The 19,969-nt window shown below is 36.5% G+C and overlaps 1 protein-coding gene across 5 annotated transcripts in view; it reads right to left on the bottom strand.

The window, feature by feature from the left end:
* Positions 1–19,969, bottom strand: part of LOC127430125 (uncharacterized protein KIAA0232-like) — a 32,562-nt gene that overhangs the window by 1,960 nt on the left and 10,633 nt on the right. For 4 of the 5 annotated variants that reach the window (XM_051679933.1, XM_051679756.1, XM_051679839.1 and 1 more), the window contains 6 exons: positions 19,431–19,969; positions 13,223–13,363; positions 10,636–10,705; positions 10,433–10,520; positions 4,345–7,669; positions 3,310–3,418 (listed from right to left, as the gene is read on the bottom strand). The exon at positions 19,431–19,969 is cut by the window's right edge and continues 4 nt beyond it. In XM_051679933.1, coding sequence (XP_051535893.1) covers positions 3,310–3,418; positions 4,345–7,669; positions 10,433–10,520; positions 10,636–10,705; positions 13,223–13,363; positions 19,431–19,661 — 3,964 coding nt within the window. In that variant the 5' untranslated portion in view covers positions 19,662–19,969. Of the gene's footprint in view, positions 1–2,049; positions 3,115–3,309; positions 3,419–4,344; positions 7,670–10,432; positions 10,521–10,635; positions 10,706–13,222; positions 13,364–19,430 lie in introns of those variants that run through there. The other variant, XM_051680016.1, reaches the window with a different exon arrangement.

The raw sequence follows: 19,969 nt of genomic DNA, 5'->3' as shown, positions 1-19,969 counted from the left end.
TAAATACAGACTTTATAGCCACCCTTTTAAAATGCACTAATTTGTGTGGCACCACCTTCCAAAATACAGAACCAAACTAAAACCTTGAGGAGAAAAAAAAAAACAAGATGGCAAATTAATGCAGTTTTCAGTCTTCCACATATACTGACTAAAGTCTCTCTCCAGCACCCAAACTAACACACACACACACACACACAAATACAGAGCCTTGAAAGATGATAAAATAAAACTTTGTATTTCACCTTTTTTTTTTCAAACATTATGAAATACTCAGTATAAAAAAAAAAAAAAAAAAAAAAAAAAGAACTGTATATCAAATTTCCGTAGCTTTCAATCATCTGCCTATATGCTGTTCTGCGATACTTGACTGTCATACAACATTTACTAATGTAATATTTCTGTCTTTTCTCAAAATGTTTAAAATTACAATTTTGTCCTCTGACACCCACACACCCTAAAACAAACTTCTTAATAGAAGTCCATCTAATACAAGTTAAACAAACAACTTTGTCTTAAAAGAATGCCTACTTTGAAGGATGGAACTTTTCATTTCAAAGTGCTCAAGAGGACAAGAACGTAGTAGGTATTGAATAAAAAACGCAATACCAACAATGTCTAACTGCATTTTAGAACTGTCGACAGTATTTCAAATTAGAAGAATGGAAATCACACTGGGCTTCTGCCACTATACATTTGTTAGAACTAGATGTTGTGATCTTTGTAAAACTTTCACAATTCCATAGCCACAAGGTGGAGCAAATAAAGAAAAATAAACAAGCAGATTCAAATTATAAAACTGGGCCGCACCAAATCAATTTTCTCTGCAAGGTTATAACCACAGCCCTTTCCATACAGTCTATATACTTGAACAAACCCTAGAATTTGACCTAGTCTGAAGAACAAGGCCTAACCTGTTTCTGGATTAAAAAAAAAAAATATTACAAAGAGTGCACCATTTTTTAAGCCATAACAAATTTGTACATTACGTCTTAGATGTAGTGTATGAATGGTAGCACCAATGTATAAAATTGTTTAGAATTATTTACAATTTTTTTTTTTTTTTTTACTTTTTTGCAATTTAATCCAAGGTCTTTGTGTAGCTTAAAAAAAAAGCCAACAAATCAACATGCAAATGTGCATTAGCACAAAGTGCAAAAACGTAATAATCCTCCTGCCTAGTTAAGTAATAATGTTTCAAAGGAATTTGTTTGTCAAAATGCTGATTGGGGTGAAGATTTTTAATTTCTTAGTCAAATTCCAATCCCCCTTTATATGAAAATATTAAGCAACAAATGCTACCAATGCAGAAACACAAATGTGAGTGTTTAAAAAAAAAAAAAAAAAAGGGTAGCATCTCTATATAAATATATTAAAATATTTGGATTCTTTGAGCCCACATTTTCCACTTTGGTATATAAAAGGCTGCATACCAACATATTTTTAATGTAGGCAATGTATTTTTAATGTAGTCAATGTAAAGTGATGAACTTAAAAAAAATTCAGGGTTCCCAAGTCCAAAATTTCCTTTTGCTACTCCATACCATTTACAATCTGCTTTAGTATAAATTTACTATTTTTTTTTCATGTAGATACATGCGTAACAAAGCACAAAAACTGAATTACTGGGAAAGAGCAGTTCAGCCTAGAATAAATCCAGCAGATGGCAGGTTAGACATGATACTACTTTGAATCAAAGTTGTCTATAAATGAAGATCTCAGAAATAGTTAATTATCTACACTAAACCGAAGCAGAAAAAGATGAATTGATAAGATAAAGTAAAAGATGGAATTCAAAATGTGAGATCAAGATGTGAAATTTAGCAAGGACTAGATTCTGCCGTATGGAAAAAGTAACAATGAAGAATCTGGAACTTTTAAACCGAATTCTTTATACAAACATAAAAAGGTTTCACATATCTACCACCTTCCATTCCACACCCACAAAAAAAAAAAAAAAACAAAAAAAAAAAAAAAACAAACAAACAAACAAACAAACAATTCTATATTCTATATTATATATATATATATATATATATATATATATATATATATATATATATATATATATATATATATATATATTAGGCAAGCAACCTTTCATACTAAGTACAAAGTAGTTTAGGCCTCATTCACTGGGGGGAAAAAAAAAAGGAAATAAACCAACAAACAAAAGCCAACATACCCCAGAAATAAAACCTCTGTATGTTCCTCTTAGGATTTAACACACAAAACATATCAAATACAACAATATTATAAGGTTGAAGTTCTGGCGTGCCAAAATATTATATTGCTTTTAATCACCCCTCTTACTTTAGATCTTGCCAGGTAAGGCCCATGCTGTGTGTAGTATGTATTTGTACACACTGAAACAGCCATGGATTTCTGGTACAAAAGTTAGGAGAAAATGACCATGAAATCGAACACCCTTTAAGCAATCAACTGCCGTTACTGGAAACACTCATTAGTTATTTTCTTGTTTACAAAATTAATAAAGGCATATTATTCAAGAATCCTCAGTTGTCACACTTTTAATGGGAAAACGATTGGGGGGGGGGGGGGGCAGTCATGGTGCTTTCAACCTTCTGAGTATTCATAGTTAGGTCACAGAAACTTATAATATTAGAAGGACTGAGACTAGGTTCACAAGCACATGCACAATCAGTAGGACCACAGCTAGAGTGTATCCTAGATGAAACGTAAAAGAGAAGCTAAAATCTATAAGGGGTAAAAAAAAAAAAAAAAAAAAAAAAAAAAAAAAACATTTTTAAATGTTAAACTAAGCCTTTTTTTTATTCTTTTTTTGATCAACCTTGGAATAAACAGACTGAAAATAAGTCAATAATAATGCTGTTGAACAGAATCATCTAACTGTATGTTCAACCTATTGCCATGTCTTTCCTCTCTCTGAATTTTCTTGCTGATATGCTATTATAGGTGACCAGATTAATAGGGCTTAGGACAGTGTGGTTGGGTAAAAGCCCACTGTTGGCCCTGCACTTGCTGTTCTTGAGAGGATCTTCCCATCCCTCCTTTGGGTTATGGTTGAAGGTGACAGGAGTAAAATTGCATTGGTATGCCTCTGTGTTCAGCAGAAGATTCATACATTACTGCTTCCTAGAATTAAAGGAGGGTACACAACTTGTTATGCAAAAGTGAACACAAACTCCCTCTTCTATCCAATGTAGTCTATAGTTTGAGCTTTTTCAATTCATCATGATTTCTTCCTTATTTATGGACTAATCAACTGTCACCAAAGCAGTGTACAATTGATGCCCTACTTAATACTGTGCAGTTTTGTGCTTTTCTTACCTCTGCACTGAGAACCTGGAAATAAAGGAGAACAGAGAGTACTTTGCCACCAGCACTCTTCTTGCTGGATAGTAGTTAAGCACTGTTCTCCAAAATTCAACAAAGGAAACTGTGAAGTAAAGACACAAAGAAAGAACGAGAAAAGAAACAGCAAGTATTAGGAATGTATTAAAAATATATAAGGACATGCATGGTTTATTATACTAGTTGTAACTATTTTTTTCTTTTTTTTTTTACTTCTCAAAGCATTATATTTTCACTTTTGAGGGCAAAGTCTTTGGTATGCAAAACCACTCAATGTCACCAATCAATATCAAGTGCAGTGATGATTGCACTATATCAGAATCAGCTTTATTGCCAAGTATGCTTACACATACAAGGAATTTGTTTTGGTAACGAGCTTCCAGAGCACAACAATATAAAACAGAAACATAGATAATAATAAAAAAGAATTAAAAATTGACAAATTGTGAACTCAGTGTATAGTGGTGTGGTCCTAGAAGTCTCAAGGAAAAAGGTTAATATTCTTATGTGTAAGGAATACCAATGAGCCAGTTTAAATGCAATCAATACACTGATAACTCTCAAAAATCAGCTTATTTAAAAAAAATCAAAGCAAGAAAAATGTGTTTACATGAGACTTGAAATAATCGAGTTATTCTCTGCTTTTGAAGTCAAACTGTGAAGAGGCATGTGCACAACATTTCCGTACATTAGATAAGTGGTTAAGAATGCCAGTAAAGGTATTTACATGCAACACAAAATTGGGGTACTGGGCAAAAATGTACCCGTGTTGATCTGTTTATTCTTAGGCCATTTCTGACCTTACACTCAAAAGGAAAACTGTTTAAGGTGTTTACTTGACCACAAACATTGTAGGTTTATTAAGCATAATTGGTGTAAGACCGTACATATAAACACGCTCAATGTTAATATCAACAGACTTGCTAATCTAATGTGTTGTCTATATGTGTCTCAGCAGTTTGGACAAAGACTTCATTTAACTACTGTGGTTCTGCAGCACATCTCACTTACCTCATGCTTATCTTGAACCAAATCAAGTGACTTCCCACTTTTTGGAATCTGATCAGTTGCAACACAATGGCAAGACTCTGTCTCTCTGCTAGATTCCTTTTGTTGAAGAACAGAGGAATGCACATGAGAACACAATTCTGACACTGCTGCCGTCTCACAATGTACACATATCTCTTGTTCAGCAATTGGCAGAAGGGTGCTCCCACCCTCCTGCGAATCAAGTGATGTCTGGGCACTCTTCTCCATGCCAGACTTCTTTAATCTGGGTAAGAACTTCCCAGACTCCAATTCAGATTTCCCATAGTAAGGGCCCTCACACTCTGCATCGTCCTCAAGGGGCTTGAGGTCAGCCTGTGGGTCATCAAAAAGGTCTGTCTGACCAACTGGAAGACTCACTTCTTTCTCAGACTCAACATCTGACTCACTGCATCCACCTGGAGACAGTTCAGAGGCAGATATTGGCCGGAAATGAGTCCTTGGGGAAATTCGAATGGCTCGATACTGAGTTCGGTTAATGCCATATAACCAAGGGCAAAAGGGCTCATTGTCTGAGTCTGAGCATAATATGGATTTTGGCTTAAAACCTGGGCTGAAAGAGGCCATATCTTCTGGCTCAAAGGAACACTCCACATGCAGCACCTGGGAAAAAGGGTTGTTTAGATCAAAAGATGAAAACGGGTAATCTAGTCCCACCTCTTCTCCACGGAAGCCTCCACATGATCCAAGTAAATCTTCATGGAAGACAACAGAAAATCCCTTATTCAAACAATCCCCTGGTCCCCTGGTAGTCTGCTCATTTTGACCAAGGGACACAAGAGGTCTCCACAATGGCCTGTGGCCAGGAGCAAAGCAGCTGCTTGTGTTCATGAACACATCTGCTCCTGCAATGGTTACCATATCAGAAGATGTGGCTGTGGCACACTGCAACAAACTGCCACAAGCATCACCAGGTGGAATCATAGCCCATTCCCTGTCACCACTTAGAGTCTTCAGTTCTCCATAAACCCCCCCAAGGATAAATGACGTGCTGTCCTGTGCATTGCAATTCCAGGGCTTGGCCGGTGTTGTATAGTCACCATCATTTATTTTAGAGAGCTTGTTTTTAGGAAGTCCCTCGTCCTTTTTCTGCCCATCCCAAAGATGGTACTCAGAACGCTGCACAGCTTTCCTTTGAATAATTTCACCTTTTGTATCCTTGTCAAGACAACTGCATTGATAGGCAGTAGCCTCCTCTGAAAACAGGTGCTCCCCAGTATTCTTTACCCCAAGTGTTAAGACACAGTCTCTGTCTCCAATAGCCATCCAAATGTCTTTTATTATACCTGAGGTGTATTCATCACATTGTTGATTTGGGACATCTGAAAACACAACAGCATTATACAGTTTACTCTCATCTTGCTCTAATGCGATTCCACAAACTGACTCCAATTTTGATTTCTTATTGAAGGGCTGGTTGGTATCGGTGCCTAAACTTGTTTCTTCCTGCTGGTGACTTGAGTTCTCTTGCAAGAAATCCAGAAGCTCTTCCTCCAGGTATGAAGGTGGGATGAGGGGGATACAACTGACCTCTTCATTTCCAAACTGAGCAGATTCATCTGCTAAAGCATTGATCTGCTCACTATCTGACCGTGTCTCCTCCGAGTGGGACCATGGACTGCAAGTCCTTGTTGATAAGTTAGAGCAGTGTTCCGTTTCATCAAAGGCACTGTTTTTGGTCCAAATTAGCAAACGAGATTGTTTGTTTCCTTGTGGATCTAAACAGCTACTTGAATCTACATTGTCCTGACCCCCTGTGAGTGAATCATAGGGAAAAGAAAATGTAGGACTATCATACTGCAACTCAAAAAGTGAAAAGCAGGAATTTAGGGCAGAGATGCTACTGCTGGCTTCTTGGAGATGAGGACCTACAAAAGCTCCAGACAGCTTGCTAAAGTTAAATGGAACACTGTCCAACACAGGGGAGAGCCTAAGTGGAGAGTCACCTGCACAACTTTCTCCCACTAAATCCTCCAAACTAGAAGATGAACAACACTCCCACACTTGCGCAATGTTTTCCATATCCTGTGTGAGAGAAACATCAGCTTCTGAGGCTCCCAGAGAATCAATTCTTATTGCACTTTCCCCTTGCAGCTCTAAGCCATCTAAATCTACACACCCAGGTTCAAAGTGTTTTCGCTCAATGCTTTTCTGGCGAATCATGTTCAAGATTCGACTTTCTTGTACCGCATCTGAGGCACTAGGATCCAATATGGATTGAAAAAGATCAACTTCATAGAAGTGAGTGAATTCAGACAGATGCTTGTCATCTAAATCTTGACCATCTTCTGGAGGAGGGCAGCTTGGAATCCCATTTAGTTCAGTAGCCTCTTCGTCACCTTCACCAGGCACTTCAATAAAGTGCCCATCAACAAAAGTGCCTGCTGCAAGGTATGTCCGTTGAAAACAAGAATTTGCAATGCAAATTCCTTGAATTCTCTCTGACAGACAGTCCACATCTATGGACATGGCCAATTCATTAGGAGAGTCTTCTTTACTCCGATACTTTGTCTCCAATTTACTTCTACTGAGGGGGATAAAGTATTCAGAGATGGGCTCTGTGTACCAAAGAGGTTCCTCCATATATTCCTTTTTACTGGCCTCTCCTCCTGACTCCTGTGCTTCAACCAGATTAGCATCTTTGCGTATCTCCCTCAGAGGTCTCTTGCCTTTTTTAATGTACTGCTGTTGTTGCTTACATGGGCCTCCAGTGGTACTGATGCTGCCACGTGCATTTTTCCGCCCCTCTTTGTCAACAACTTTTAGGGCCAGTTTGACCTGCCCACTATTGCGCACTCTTTTGTTTCGGCTGTTGACCTCTCGAGACTTGTGTCTGATACGGACAGCTTTGCAACTAGAGGTCTGGTCACCCTGGTTACCACTGGAGCTTGAGCCAGCCTCACTAGAGCCAGAGGACCATGATCTGGGACGGAACCTTCCCTCAGACCGGTGTCTGGCCTGCCTCTTACTTTGAGGAGCAACCTGATCATCAGAAACTACTGTTTCGCTTCCATGGAATCGGTTCTCCTTCTCCCTCTTAGTGCGTCGCTGCTGGGTCTTCTCGCTGGTTGTAGTGGTGGTGGAGCTGGGTGCATCAAGTGTTCGGTCCTTAAAGGCCTCACTCTCGCTGGTGCAGTCTTTTGGAGAGGATGTGTCTGTACTTGTTTGAGGGACAGCAGATGATGATGATGAGCTGGAATATGTGCAGGCTTTAGCTTTGTTCCACACAGTCATAATTTCTTGGAGACAAACAGGTTTTTCTGACAGAGGTGGAAAGGCTTCGTAGTACCTTGGGGAAAAGTAAATAAAGAAAAATCTTAGTAATTTCTTTTAATGCGAATAATAATGGCATATAAAGGTCATCTAGAGTTGCTGTGGTAACTACATAGTGTTAACTACATATTTGTACCGTCAGAATTTTACCAAGCTACAAACAACTAAACAGCAACAGCAATTAATGCATTCCTATGCCAACTGTATATTTACTCTGCATCAGATGTACTGTATACACTCAGTCAGGTCGGTTTTGTTTTTTTCTTTAAAAAAATAAAAATAATCATTCCTTGTTAATTTAGCAAATGTTAACAAAAATAATTTAAATAATTTCTTTCCCCTCACATCCAAGTCAAACACCAGGGCATTACACAAAAATTAAAAAGGACTCAGTATTATGTAGCCAGACTTTTGCAGCAAAAGGTCTTCCATACTGCAGGATTTCTGCCCAAGAACTGCTCTAACATGTAAAGCGATCAATCACAGCTCGTATCATTTTTAAGTGCCATTTAAGAGCAATTATGATAGATTCTACTACAATAAAAGACTGGCATAAAAAGAGAAAAAAACAAAGATTCAAGTAATCTTTTTTTAAGTCTCTGCCAATATACATAAAATACACAGAAAATAGTGGAAAATGTGTAGAGATTCTTCCTAAACTACAGAACAAAATAAAGTACAGACTATTTCACAGACATCACTAAGAAAACAGCAGAATACGCAGTTCTGGTCATGGTTATCAAGTTTATTTGCTCCTAGTTCCTTCAAACAAAACTGAATATCTTTTCAAAGATTTTGTCACTAACTTGGTAAAATTTGACAAATCCAGTAATTATTTCACCCTCAAAAGCGCTCCAACTCCCTACCTAGTATTCAAGGTTCTGTTTCCAGGCAGACTGATTAAGAAGCACCCTGTGTGCCCTTAAATCACAGAAGTTCCTTAAAACCAGCCAATCAGGCTAGAACGTACTAGAAGTGTTTTCCAGTTTTGTTTGCAATATGCATTAAGGCTATAAAAATGCAAAATTCAATATTCATTGAATTTAAGATAAAAATGCACATTCCATTGCTAAAATGAGCATTTGAATTTTGGATGTGTTCAAAGAACTGATGACGTCTTACATTCTTGGGCTTAAACAGACGAAGTGCAATGAATTTAACAGCATACGTCTCAAATGCATTTAAAGGTTGAATTTCCTTAAAAAATTGACAACGTCTAAAAAAATAAAAAAATGCATAGTTGCTGCACGAGACCTTGAAAAATCAGCAAGATACAGCACAACGGCACTTGTGCACAGTGCATGCTTACCTAGAAAAATATGGTTCAGAGTAAAAGGCCCCCAGACCTGGAAGTCTTTGGCAGTTGTGTCTTAACTAAGCATTATGTGCGTACAGTGCATCTGGAAAGTATTCACAGCACTTCACTTTTTCCACATTTTGTTATGTTACAGCCTTATTCCAAAATGGATTAAACTCATTATTTTCCTCAAAATTCTACAAACAATACCCCATAATGACAACGTGAAAGAAGTTTGTTTGAAATCTTTGCAAATTTATTAAAAAAAAGAAAAACACATGTACGTAAGTATTCACAGCCTTTGCCATGACACTCAAAATTGAGCTCAGGTGCATCCTGTTTCCACTGATCATCCTTGAGATGTTTCTACAACTTGATTGGAGTCCACATGTGGTAAATTCAGTTGATTGGACATGATTTGGAAAGGCACACACCTGTCTCTATGTATGTTAGAGTGGCCAGACGGAAGCCACTCCTCAGTAAAAGGCACATGACAGCCTGCCTGGAGTTTGCCAAAAGGCACCTGAAGGACTCTCAGACCATGAGAAACAAAGATTGAACTCTTTGGCCTGAATGGCAAGCGTCATGTCTGGAGGAAACCAGGCACCGCTCATCACCTGGCCAATACCATCCCTACAGTGAAGCATGGTGGTGGCAGCATCATGCTGTGGGGATATTTTTCAGCGGCAGGAACTGGGAGACTTGTCAGGATCGAGGGAAAGATGAATGCAGCAATGTACAGAGACATCCTTGATGAAAACCTGCTCCAGAGCGCTCTGGACCTCAGACTGGGGTGAAGGTTCATCTTCCAACAGGACAACGACCCTAAGCACACAGCCAAGATAACAAAGGAGTGGCTCCAGGAAAACTCTGTGAATGTCCTTGAGTGGCCCAGCCAGAGCCCAGACTTGAACCCGATTGAACATCTCTGGAGAGATCTGAAAATGGCTGTGCACCGACGCTCCCCATCCAACCTGATGGAGCTTGAGAGTTCCTGCAAAGAAGAATGGGAGAAACTGCCCAAAAATAGGTGTGCCAAGCTTGTAGCATCATACTCAAAAAGACTTGAGGCTGTAATTGATGCCAAAGGTGCTTCAACAAAGTATTGAGCAAAAGCTGTGAATACTTATGTACATGTGATTTCGTTCGTTTTTTTTATTTGTAATAACTTTGCAAAGATTTCAAACAAACTTCTTTCATGTTGTCATTATGGGGTATTGTTTGTAGAATTTTGAGGAAAATAATGAATTTAATCCATTTTGGAATAAGGCTGTAACATAAAGTGTGGAAAAAGTGAAGTGCTGTGAATACTTTCCAGATGCACTGTACATACAACTGTATTTAATGAAACACTAAATTTCTTGCAAATGTGAACTATTAATTTGGTATTAAACTGCAGTAATGAATTGCATAGAGATCATGACCTTAGTTGTACAGCATTACACATTATTACATTAAAGACTATAAAGTTCAATTACTTACATCTCAACCTGGTCCTTTGAAGAAGATGATTCCTCCAGTTCAGGAGACTGAGATGTATCTGATTTTTTGTTTCCTTGCTTTTCTTTTTCTATAAGACAATAATACAAAAGCAATATTCTTATAATGTACTACCATAAACAACTACTAGAGAACAATGTAATTTTTGGTCCAACCTGCATTAAAAAGAGAATTTGCCAACCAACCTTTTTGTTTGTTTTGAATATCCTTGAGTTTGGAGCAAAGCTCTTCAACCAAGCTTTCAATTCCAGAATTCTGAAGGGAAAGAAAAAAGTAGTTTTCAATATTTTGACAAACTTAAAGTCTGTATCAATGTTCCCTATAACTTTTGTTCTTGCTGAACAAATCCTATTTTTTATTGGATAGAACCTTTGGCCAAATATATATATATATATATATATATATATATATATATATACATATACATATACACACACGCACACACACACACACAGTATATAAAGTTGATATTTGAAATTCAATACCACAGTAAAAATGGATATGCTATTATGCTATTGAACACACTCCTTTATTTTAAAAAGTTTAATATGAATGTAATTATAAACAATAAATAGGGCTATGAATTGATTACAAAATTTTAACTAATCACACTTTTGTTTTTATTAATCACAATTAATCTTCATTAAAACTAAAACAAACATTAATATAATCATAAATATATTTAATTTATATTTTGTCTCAAAAGAACTTGCATGAAACTAGCTGGTCATCATTTTAAATTTAAATGCAGACATGTTAAAATATCCAGTGTTTTGCAGATATAGTTAATTAGACATATTTTTTCAGGGATAAATCTTTGATACAAGTATATGCAGGCATGCCATATAATTTGTGGACATGCAGTAATTAAAAGTTTGGCAAAATATTATTTAAATAATAGGATCAAATGGGCAGATTCAATTCATATCAATCTATATTGTCAAGATAAAACTTGAGTGTACATTACCAATGCATTATTAGACACTATACATACAGATTTAAAATATATTTTGAATTTTGAAACATTTCAGTTCTGTTGGTCCTCACAATGCAAGTGAATGGTGGCCAGAACTCAGAAGGTCCAAAAAGGAGATAAAATCCATGTCTTCAGAAGCAATATGATAGGTGTGGGTGAGAAACAGATAAATATTTCAGTCCTTTTTTTTTTTTTTTTACTATAAATCTCCACATCTGACCAGCCCCAACCAGTAGGTGGCTGTATGTGAAAGTCACTTCCACACTAGAATGTGGAAGCGAAAGTGTAGATTTATAATAGAAAAAGGACTTTAATATTGATCTGTTTATCACCCACACCTATCATATCGCTTCAGAAGATATGGATTTAACCACTGGAGCCTTAAGGATTACTTTCATGTTGCCTTTATGTCCTTTTTGGACTTTCTGAGTTCTGGTCACCATTCACTTGCATTGTATGGACCAACAGAACTGAAATGTTCTTCTAAAAATCTTAATTTGTGTTCTGCAGAAGAAAGAAAGTCATACACATCGGGGATGGCATGATGGTGAGTAAATGAGATAATTTTCATTTTTCCGTTAAATATTCCTTTAAGTAAACTAAGAACATAGTAGGCTAATGATAACAAATATATAAAGAGCAGTCCGTGGCTTTCTTTTCAATATTGTTGTTTGATTAATATTAACAACATAATAGACAGTCGCAGATCTAGGCTGCATTAGTTCTTTTACACTGAAAATTCTTATGCACAGATCTGATATTTTGACACATACATGATATGTTGCACCTGTTTTAATTAACGTAAGATACATAAAAATGAATGCAGGCACGCAGCTTAGAGGGAACACTGGTCTGTATGTAGTGGTCTTTTTTCTGTACAAAAGTATCAAGTCCCTCGACAAACTTTCATCTAAGTGAAATAAGACCTCTTAGAGAGAAATACATTATAATAAAGTGGTTGATTCTTTTAAAAAGCTCAAAATATACACAGATGGAAAACAATACCCAAATAGGATGGAGTAGCTTTAGTATTTACAATCCAGCATTGGTGTACATAATGTATAAAAACAAAATGACAAAATAACATGAGATGTGTATTTATATAATGTGTCAAATTTTCTGAAAACCTGTGAACTAGATAAACTGGATGAAAATAAGCATATTCACTGTAAAGGCTGAGGCAGAGCATATAGTGTAAATGTTTTTCACAACAGAAAGTAGGTTGAAGCTCAAACGGCATTTGTCCTGGGTAGCATATTTCAATCTTAATGATGAGGGCTATCCAGGAAGCTGTTTGCCATTTCTCTGCTCTACTAATACTGCATCATACAACTCTTGTGACCAACCCTGTGCTGTCATGTCTGTCCATTCTGTTCTAATTGTCACTAGTACTTGTGAATTAGGGCTAAGAATTTCAATTAAGCAGTGCAAATGTTTGTGGGCAGGGACGTCACTAGATGTAGGCTGAAGGGACTATAGCGTTAAATCTTTTCGAGAAAGCACTGAATGTTTTAGAGGCAAACAGATAAAGAAAATAAATTAGCTCTGACTTTATTATTTATGTTATTAATAGACAAGCTGCAATACAAAAAGTATACAACATTATTTGCAACACTGCAGACCAATTAAAAATCCAGATTTTTTTTTTTACTCTGGATTGAATTGTTTACACTTGATGGTTGATGATTTACATTAAAAAAAAAACAGTGCTAATAGGCTAAATCGAGGATGCCGTTTATGTCAACACAAGAGTTGTAATACATGTAGTGAAAAATTCCTTATAGCAAAGGTCTAACCTCATCAGATGCTGAACGCAAACACTGCACCGCAGCTTGTTTCTTCATCTCTTCCAGACTAAGATCAGTTCCTCCCTTCCTCTTGCTCTTCCCCCATTTCTTCCCTGCTCCTTTTTCCCATCCCAGGATGATGTCATTTTCCTGTGCAAAAGGGAAATCATGAGTCGTACTGATTGCTTATTATCTGTGCAATGATTTGATACCATACAAAATTTTGCCAGGATGCAACTGTTGCAAATCAAGCCATTCTCAAGGAAGTAACTGGGAAAACATTTACAGAACACTACTGCTATGTTTCAAAACTTAGTGAGCTGCCTACGGAGGTAGCATTTTAATGCATTAAAGGAGCGCTCCAGATGCAAAGGCTGTTCCGAACGGTAGGCCACAAACTTTATGCTGCCTCCTAAAATACCTTGTTTCAGGCAAATTCTAAGGCTTTCAGGAAATATAAATCCAAGATGGCAAACGAAGTGAGAAATATATTTCATTCAATACAGAAATATATCTAAATAAAAAATAGTTAAAGCTGCACTACGTACAATTTTTTGGTTACAATTAACAAAAGCACATTGAATGAGCACATAACATGAGTTCAAAACCCTGTCCTTGTCTTAAAAGGGAAGTGAGTGTGACAGCTGTTCAGTCAAGACAGCAGCATGAAATTACTCCCCTTACTGATTTTTAACAGTTTTAATCTGTTTGGTGAAGTTGTTTACCTGCTATAATGCTTGGATGTGTTTTTTGTAGGGATGTTGAAGCTTTTATTGGTTGTCATGCTTTAATGAATAGAACATTATTCATGTTTTTACAGATTGCGATGTGTTTATAAGTTTTGTTTTTTCCAGTTAAGTTACTGTAACATGTTTACTAATATTCATGATTTCTGAGTATCTTATAAAATTGCTGCAGTCTCGAGGCTCCCTAAGTGTGTTTGTGTCCTTTTAGCAGATGGCCTGTTCAAGGCTATGTTCAGACTGGCAGTATAAATCAGATTTTTTGTGTATCTGATCGGAAAAAACATAATAAAAAATTTCATTGTAGAATATTCGTTTGATGTCATTTAGCGTAACGAGATCATACAAACTCTAATGATGACGCGTGAGAGCAGCACTGCAGTTCGCGCCTGACTGAGGAGAGGAAGAATTACACAGCTCACAGTCCAGATGCACTCTAAACTTTCCAAACAACTTCAAGTGATGTAGATCGCAAAGTATGAGGGAATTATACAAAAATACCAAATAAGTAAATACAGAAGCACTCTCTTTGTGGAGCTGCTGCTCCGCTTAAACTTGCGTGTCAAGCATCTTTAAAGTAAACACCCCAGCATTACATCTTTAATGCAGTTATATTTAATGCGTTATAGTTTTATTAAAGTTCAAATGATATGGAAGCAGATCATGTAAATAACTACAAACTCTGAAACTGGCATTTCTTTGTGCGGCCAGTGCCTCTTCTATGAGTTGCACGAATGTCCCGATCTAAGGGGGAGAGTTTGAAACTGCACCCGGGTGATGCACACTCTGTCGCAGGGAATTCATCCCTCTGGCGTGCGCTTGCTGCAGCTAGATTATAACGTGATGGCACACGACTTATTGAATCATAATATGTGTGTCACTGTGCATTTCTTATCGTGAAGAAAATTGGCAATACACAGCTTTAATAATAAGAGAGAGATTTTTTTTTTGCGTGTGAGTTAAAGATGGATTGAAGTGAACAGAAAGGTGAGAGGGTAGTCTTCGTCCCAATATACACCAACAAAATACATTTTTGATTTGTTTTTGTTTTGGCTTATTTACCAATATAAATATCTAAAGCTCCTTTAAAACAATATACATTTACTTTATCAGCTATACTGCAAAAGAAAAAATTGTTAGTTAGTTAGTTATCGGAGAATGTTGAATATACAGATTAATATTTAAAAATAAAAATATTTTAAAATATATAAAAGTCCTTTAAAAAAAAAAAAAAAAGATGCATTCACCTGAGAAGCAGCATATAAGATGTTTAGACTTGCTTTTAGAGAATAGATCTTGAATATAAGTGTATTTTGTCTTTACTGCACTCGCAGCATTATAACCAAGTGAAGAAATACACTTATATACAAAATACACTTATATTTGTCTCTTGAAGTCTAAATATGTAAATATCTTATGTTGCTTCTCAAGTAAATGTATTTTTAGACCATTGTAAATGACAGAAACACTTGATATCAATAGGAGTTTTTGCAGTGAATTTTTTACTGAATGAAACTTAAAAGTATTTTTTTCCTTTAATTCAGTGAATGTCATTTAGAGGTATTTTTAAAAGATGATTTTGTCCACTGTATTTTTAGCAAGCATGTTTAATACAACCTTTTATATCGGGGCACAAGCTGAATAGTTGGTTATGAGCTATTGATTAATCGTTGCAACAATTGCCCGAATAATCATTCTAATAATCGTTAGATTAGTCGATTATCAAAATAATCATTAGTTGCAGCCCTAGTGGACTCGTATGGCAGCCATCTTTGATTAAAGGATGTGGCTGTGTAACTTCAGTATGCAAGCGGGAAGATTTCATTGAGAATAATATTCTCAGCTAGACCTACCCTCTCACAGCCAGCATGTTTCCTTCAACAGTGTATGACATATAACGTGTCTTTACGTAGCGTGAGGAAATGACATATGGCAAAAAGCCACCTGAGATTTTGATCATAGCAGTCAGACTGAAACAGATTTCCAGAAATGTGATTTGAATAAGATTTCAAGCCACATATGAATGTAGCTTGAAGCGAATTTGTAAAAATCATATTTCATGTGGGTTTTTTTTTTTTTTTTGCCATTCAGACTTGCTAAATATGAACGGATATGCACAAAAATTAGATTTGGACTGACAGTCTGAACAATTTAAAAGCCACTAAAGGTACAAGGTAGTTCCCCATGAATGTACTGATCTCAAGTTGCTTCAAATGTACCGATTTTATAGCACAGCAATGTATATTTATTTGTTTAGCATGTAACCATCTCTTTACTATAACTTCCAAAGAAAAAATGCTCTTATAAGCTTTTAGTATTGTGATCGTTATTTTGCATATTTCTGCATATTATTTTCATGTTCCATAGTACAGCTTTAAATCCAATTTAAAATTGACTATTTTGCTCAATATTTGTGTGTAGCGTGTTTTTTTTTTTTTTTAAGTGTCACGCCCATTCCAGTAAGGTGCCTAACTGACAGGCTGATAGCAACATACTATTATCAAACACTATTGGAAGCAATTGTGACTATGAAGTGCCACAGAGTTTATTCCTATGTAGAGCATTTCAAATCAGTTACTTATGAGGTTTCATCTCTGTTAGAACACTGCCTTAGAAAACAGCTGCCTATGTAGTCAGTACACAGCGAGGTACCTCACTAGGTTTTGTAACAGACACTACTACGACAGACTCGAAAACCTGTTGCTTCGGTCTTCTTTATTGTCACTATGTGCAAAAACAAGTCCAAAAGCTCCTAGGTTTCAACCAAGAGATAGTCTAATTTAAAGGAATGTTCCGGGTTCAATACAAGTTAAGCTCAATCGAAAGCATTTGTGGCATAAAGTACCACAAAAAATTATTTTGACTCGTAAAATACTCACCTTTTCAAAAGTATAGCCACAAGACAAACAATATGTGTGTAAACATGATTTCAGTGTGATAAAAATTGCTTTCTAACTTTTTCCGTGTTAAGTTATATAGCCAATTTTACAACTTTGTTCACTTACCATGACGACGTAATGTCAAACCCTAAAATGACTGTAAAATTATAAGCTTCACATTTGTGTTTAAACCCTCCAAAAATTGGCCACATTCACTTTCCCCATTCACTTCTATTGTAAGTGCCTCACTGTAACCATGATTTTTGCTTCTTTTCTTAAAAAAAAAAAAAAAAGAGGAAGGAGTTGAATTTAACTTTTTGTGGTGATCAACATTGCCACAAATGCTGTCGATTGAGCTTAACTTGTATTGAACCCAGAACATTCCTTTAAAGAGGTCATATCATGAGGGATCAGATTTTCCTTGATCTATGGTGATAAAAGAGTAGGGGGCTGTATGATTGCCACAATTGCGGAGTCCAGTCATAAAAACATAATTAACTATATAAAATGGGGAATGTCACAGAATTTGACCTGAAAATTAACGTATGAATGCACAATTAATCAAATTAAAATTGTGATATGTCCTAGTGTGATTATTAAACAAAATAGGCTGAGATTTAATGAAATAAATATATAGTAGTCTGCCTGTGCCATGCATTTTAAAGTGAATGTATGAAGCCGGACACTCATACACTGTTAACACCACATAATGAGCATCAGGCACGCTACGTGTGTGCGTAAAGGAGAGAGAGCAGAGCACTCATTAACACTGAAACTCGCAGCACATGAAGACTGTATATTTGTAATATTAAAATCGTTCCAGTTTAATAAGCACATTCAGTCATATAACAAACTGCTTATTTTGAGGTGAGCAGCTATCATCAACATTCAAACTGAAAGTGCTTTATTCGGTTTTCTGCCAGACTAAAAGCTCAATTTAACTAAACATGTCAAATTGAAAACATTGTAACCTAAATATATTACTATTTTACAGTAAAATGTCATGTTCAATGTAGTAATAATAATTCAATAATTATATTTAAATAATATCTCACAAGCAGGAGTGCTGTTATATGTGCTTTGGATTGTGCTGTAAGGATCTGTATAGAAGCACTTGGTATGTGAAATATTATGTTGGAGTAATTGTTCTGTTTTCATTTGATTAAAGTTCTATGAATTCACTTTAACTTTTTTTTTTAATGAAACTTTAAAACAGAATTTGGAAAAAACAAAGCAGTCTAATTATACATGACTTCCTTCACACCAACTAGTCGACTATAAGCTCAGACAATGCAACGACTAGTCGATTATATAAATTAGTGGTTTTGCATATTCCTACCTTTTACCTGCAAATTCTGTGCAACAGAGTAAAACAAATGTCATGTCAGACACAGCTGTTCTTCAATAAACATTTCCAAGAAAAAAAGGGTTAACAAAGCTAAATATCAAAATCACAATTAAAATAAAATAAAAAAAAACATTGCAATACATATCGAATCGGCATCTAAATATCGTTGTAATATCGAATTGGGAGGTCTGTGGCAATTCCCATCCCTATTTTCCAGCAGCCTTGGATGAAATCGTAGGTGAACACAACTGAAATTTCAGTCAGCTCCACAGTGTAAAGCTAGAGTATGGCTACAGAGGACTTTGAATAGTCATTTGGGCTGTATTTATGGTACTTTTATGGCAACATACTTTATGGTATCATTAAAATTTTAATGCAGAAATGAATTTATGCAGTCCAAGAGAAGCTTGGACATTCTGCCAAACATTTCCTTTAGTGTTTCATGAAAGAAAGAAAATACTGAGGTTTGGAATGACAAGAAACTGACTAAATTATGACAATTTTAATTTTAATAAACTATTCTTTTAAGATGTCTATAAGAATTGTAAATAAGACACTTAAAACAGAACTCAGTGCTTTCCAGATGTGCTATCTGGGAAACTGTTCTTAGAATTTAGAGGCATTGGGTCTGGTCCAAAACCTAGTGAGCGTCCTCCGGAGGCAGCATTTAAAGACATCATAGGTACGCTCCTAACGCAAAGGCTGTTCCAAAAAGTAGACATCTTAATTATGCTGCCTCTTAAGATATCTAGTTTTTGCCAAATTCTAAAGGTAGCATAGTATGTATCCTTCCCAGAGTAGGTGATCCCAGAATGCACTGTGATGAGCTTGGTGGAAAAATAAATTCATGATGACAGACAAAGCAAGAGAAATTGATTATAAATATACTTATAATCCATTCAATACTGAAAAGTATAGATAACAGTTTAATATGATACTAAACTGAAAATTTTACTCAAAATGTGTGTGTTGTGCGTATTTATGGTCATTAGAGGATCGCATCGTTTCTCTCATGTCTCCTGTACTAAAATTAGCTGCGAGTCGAATGTCTCGTACGCGGTGCATGAGGAGCACTATTTGACTGATGTGCGGGGCAGTCACCAATGTAGAGAATTCTGAATAGGCCTCTTATGAGGCTGCATTTCAGGTAGGATGCTGCTATACAAGACAGCTGCCTATGTAGGCAGGAGACAGCGAGGCAGCTCACAAAGTTTTGGAACACCCAATGTAATACATTTTCACCATACCTGGTCCTGCAGGTCATAGTCATAGCTGTCATGCAGTAGCAAGCTAAGGACATAGCGGGTGTAGATCATTGCATCTATGCCACATTTCTCCAGCTCTTGACACAGCCAGCTCTGTACTGGCCCAAGTGACTGCAGTGAGGACATCTCTGAGGACACGGGCCTTGACACAGGGAAGGCCAGCGATACTATATCAGGGGCAGGGCCGTCTGACTCTCCACTCACTGGACGCATGAGACTAGGTTGGAGACATTCTCAGATGCAGTTGCATGTTCCCAGGTGGACATGAGAGCGCAAGGAGGAGTGGTATGAAAGGGAGAGATCTTATATTATAGAAGGGAGGGGGGATTCAATCCAGAAGGACGAACACATGGAGGTCTACATGAAGACTCATGAGGAATCTTCTGTATATTCGTATTGCTGTAAGCAAGAAGAGTCTCTAATCTTCAGGCATGGCTTTGTCCACTGGAAGCTAACAGCTTACTGAATGGGCTCAATTTCACTCATAAGGGTTCATCTTGGATGACATCTGGTTCCAGGCT

Source organism: Myxocyprinus asiaticus, chromosome 1 (assembly GCF_019703515.2).
Source record: "Myxocyprinus asiaticus isolate MX2 ecotype Aquarium Trade chromosome 1, UBuf_Myxa_2, whole genome shotgun sequence".
Classification (NCBI taxonomy): Eukaryota; Metazoa; Chordata; class Actinopteri; order Cypriniformes; family Catostomidae; genus Myxocyprinus; species Myxocyprinus asiaticus.
Note: the sequence above shows the minus strand (reverse complement) of the source record. Positions and strands in the feature narration are given on the sequence as shown.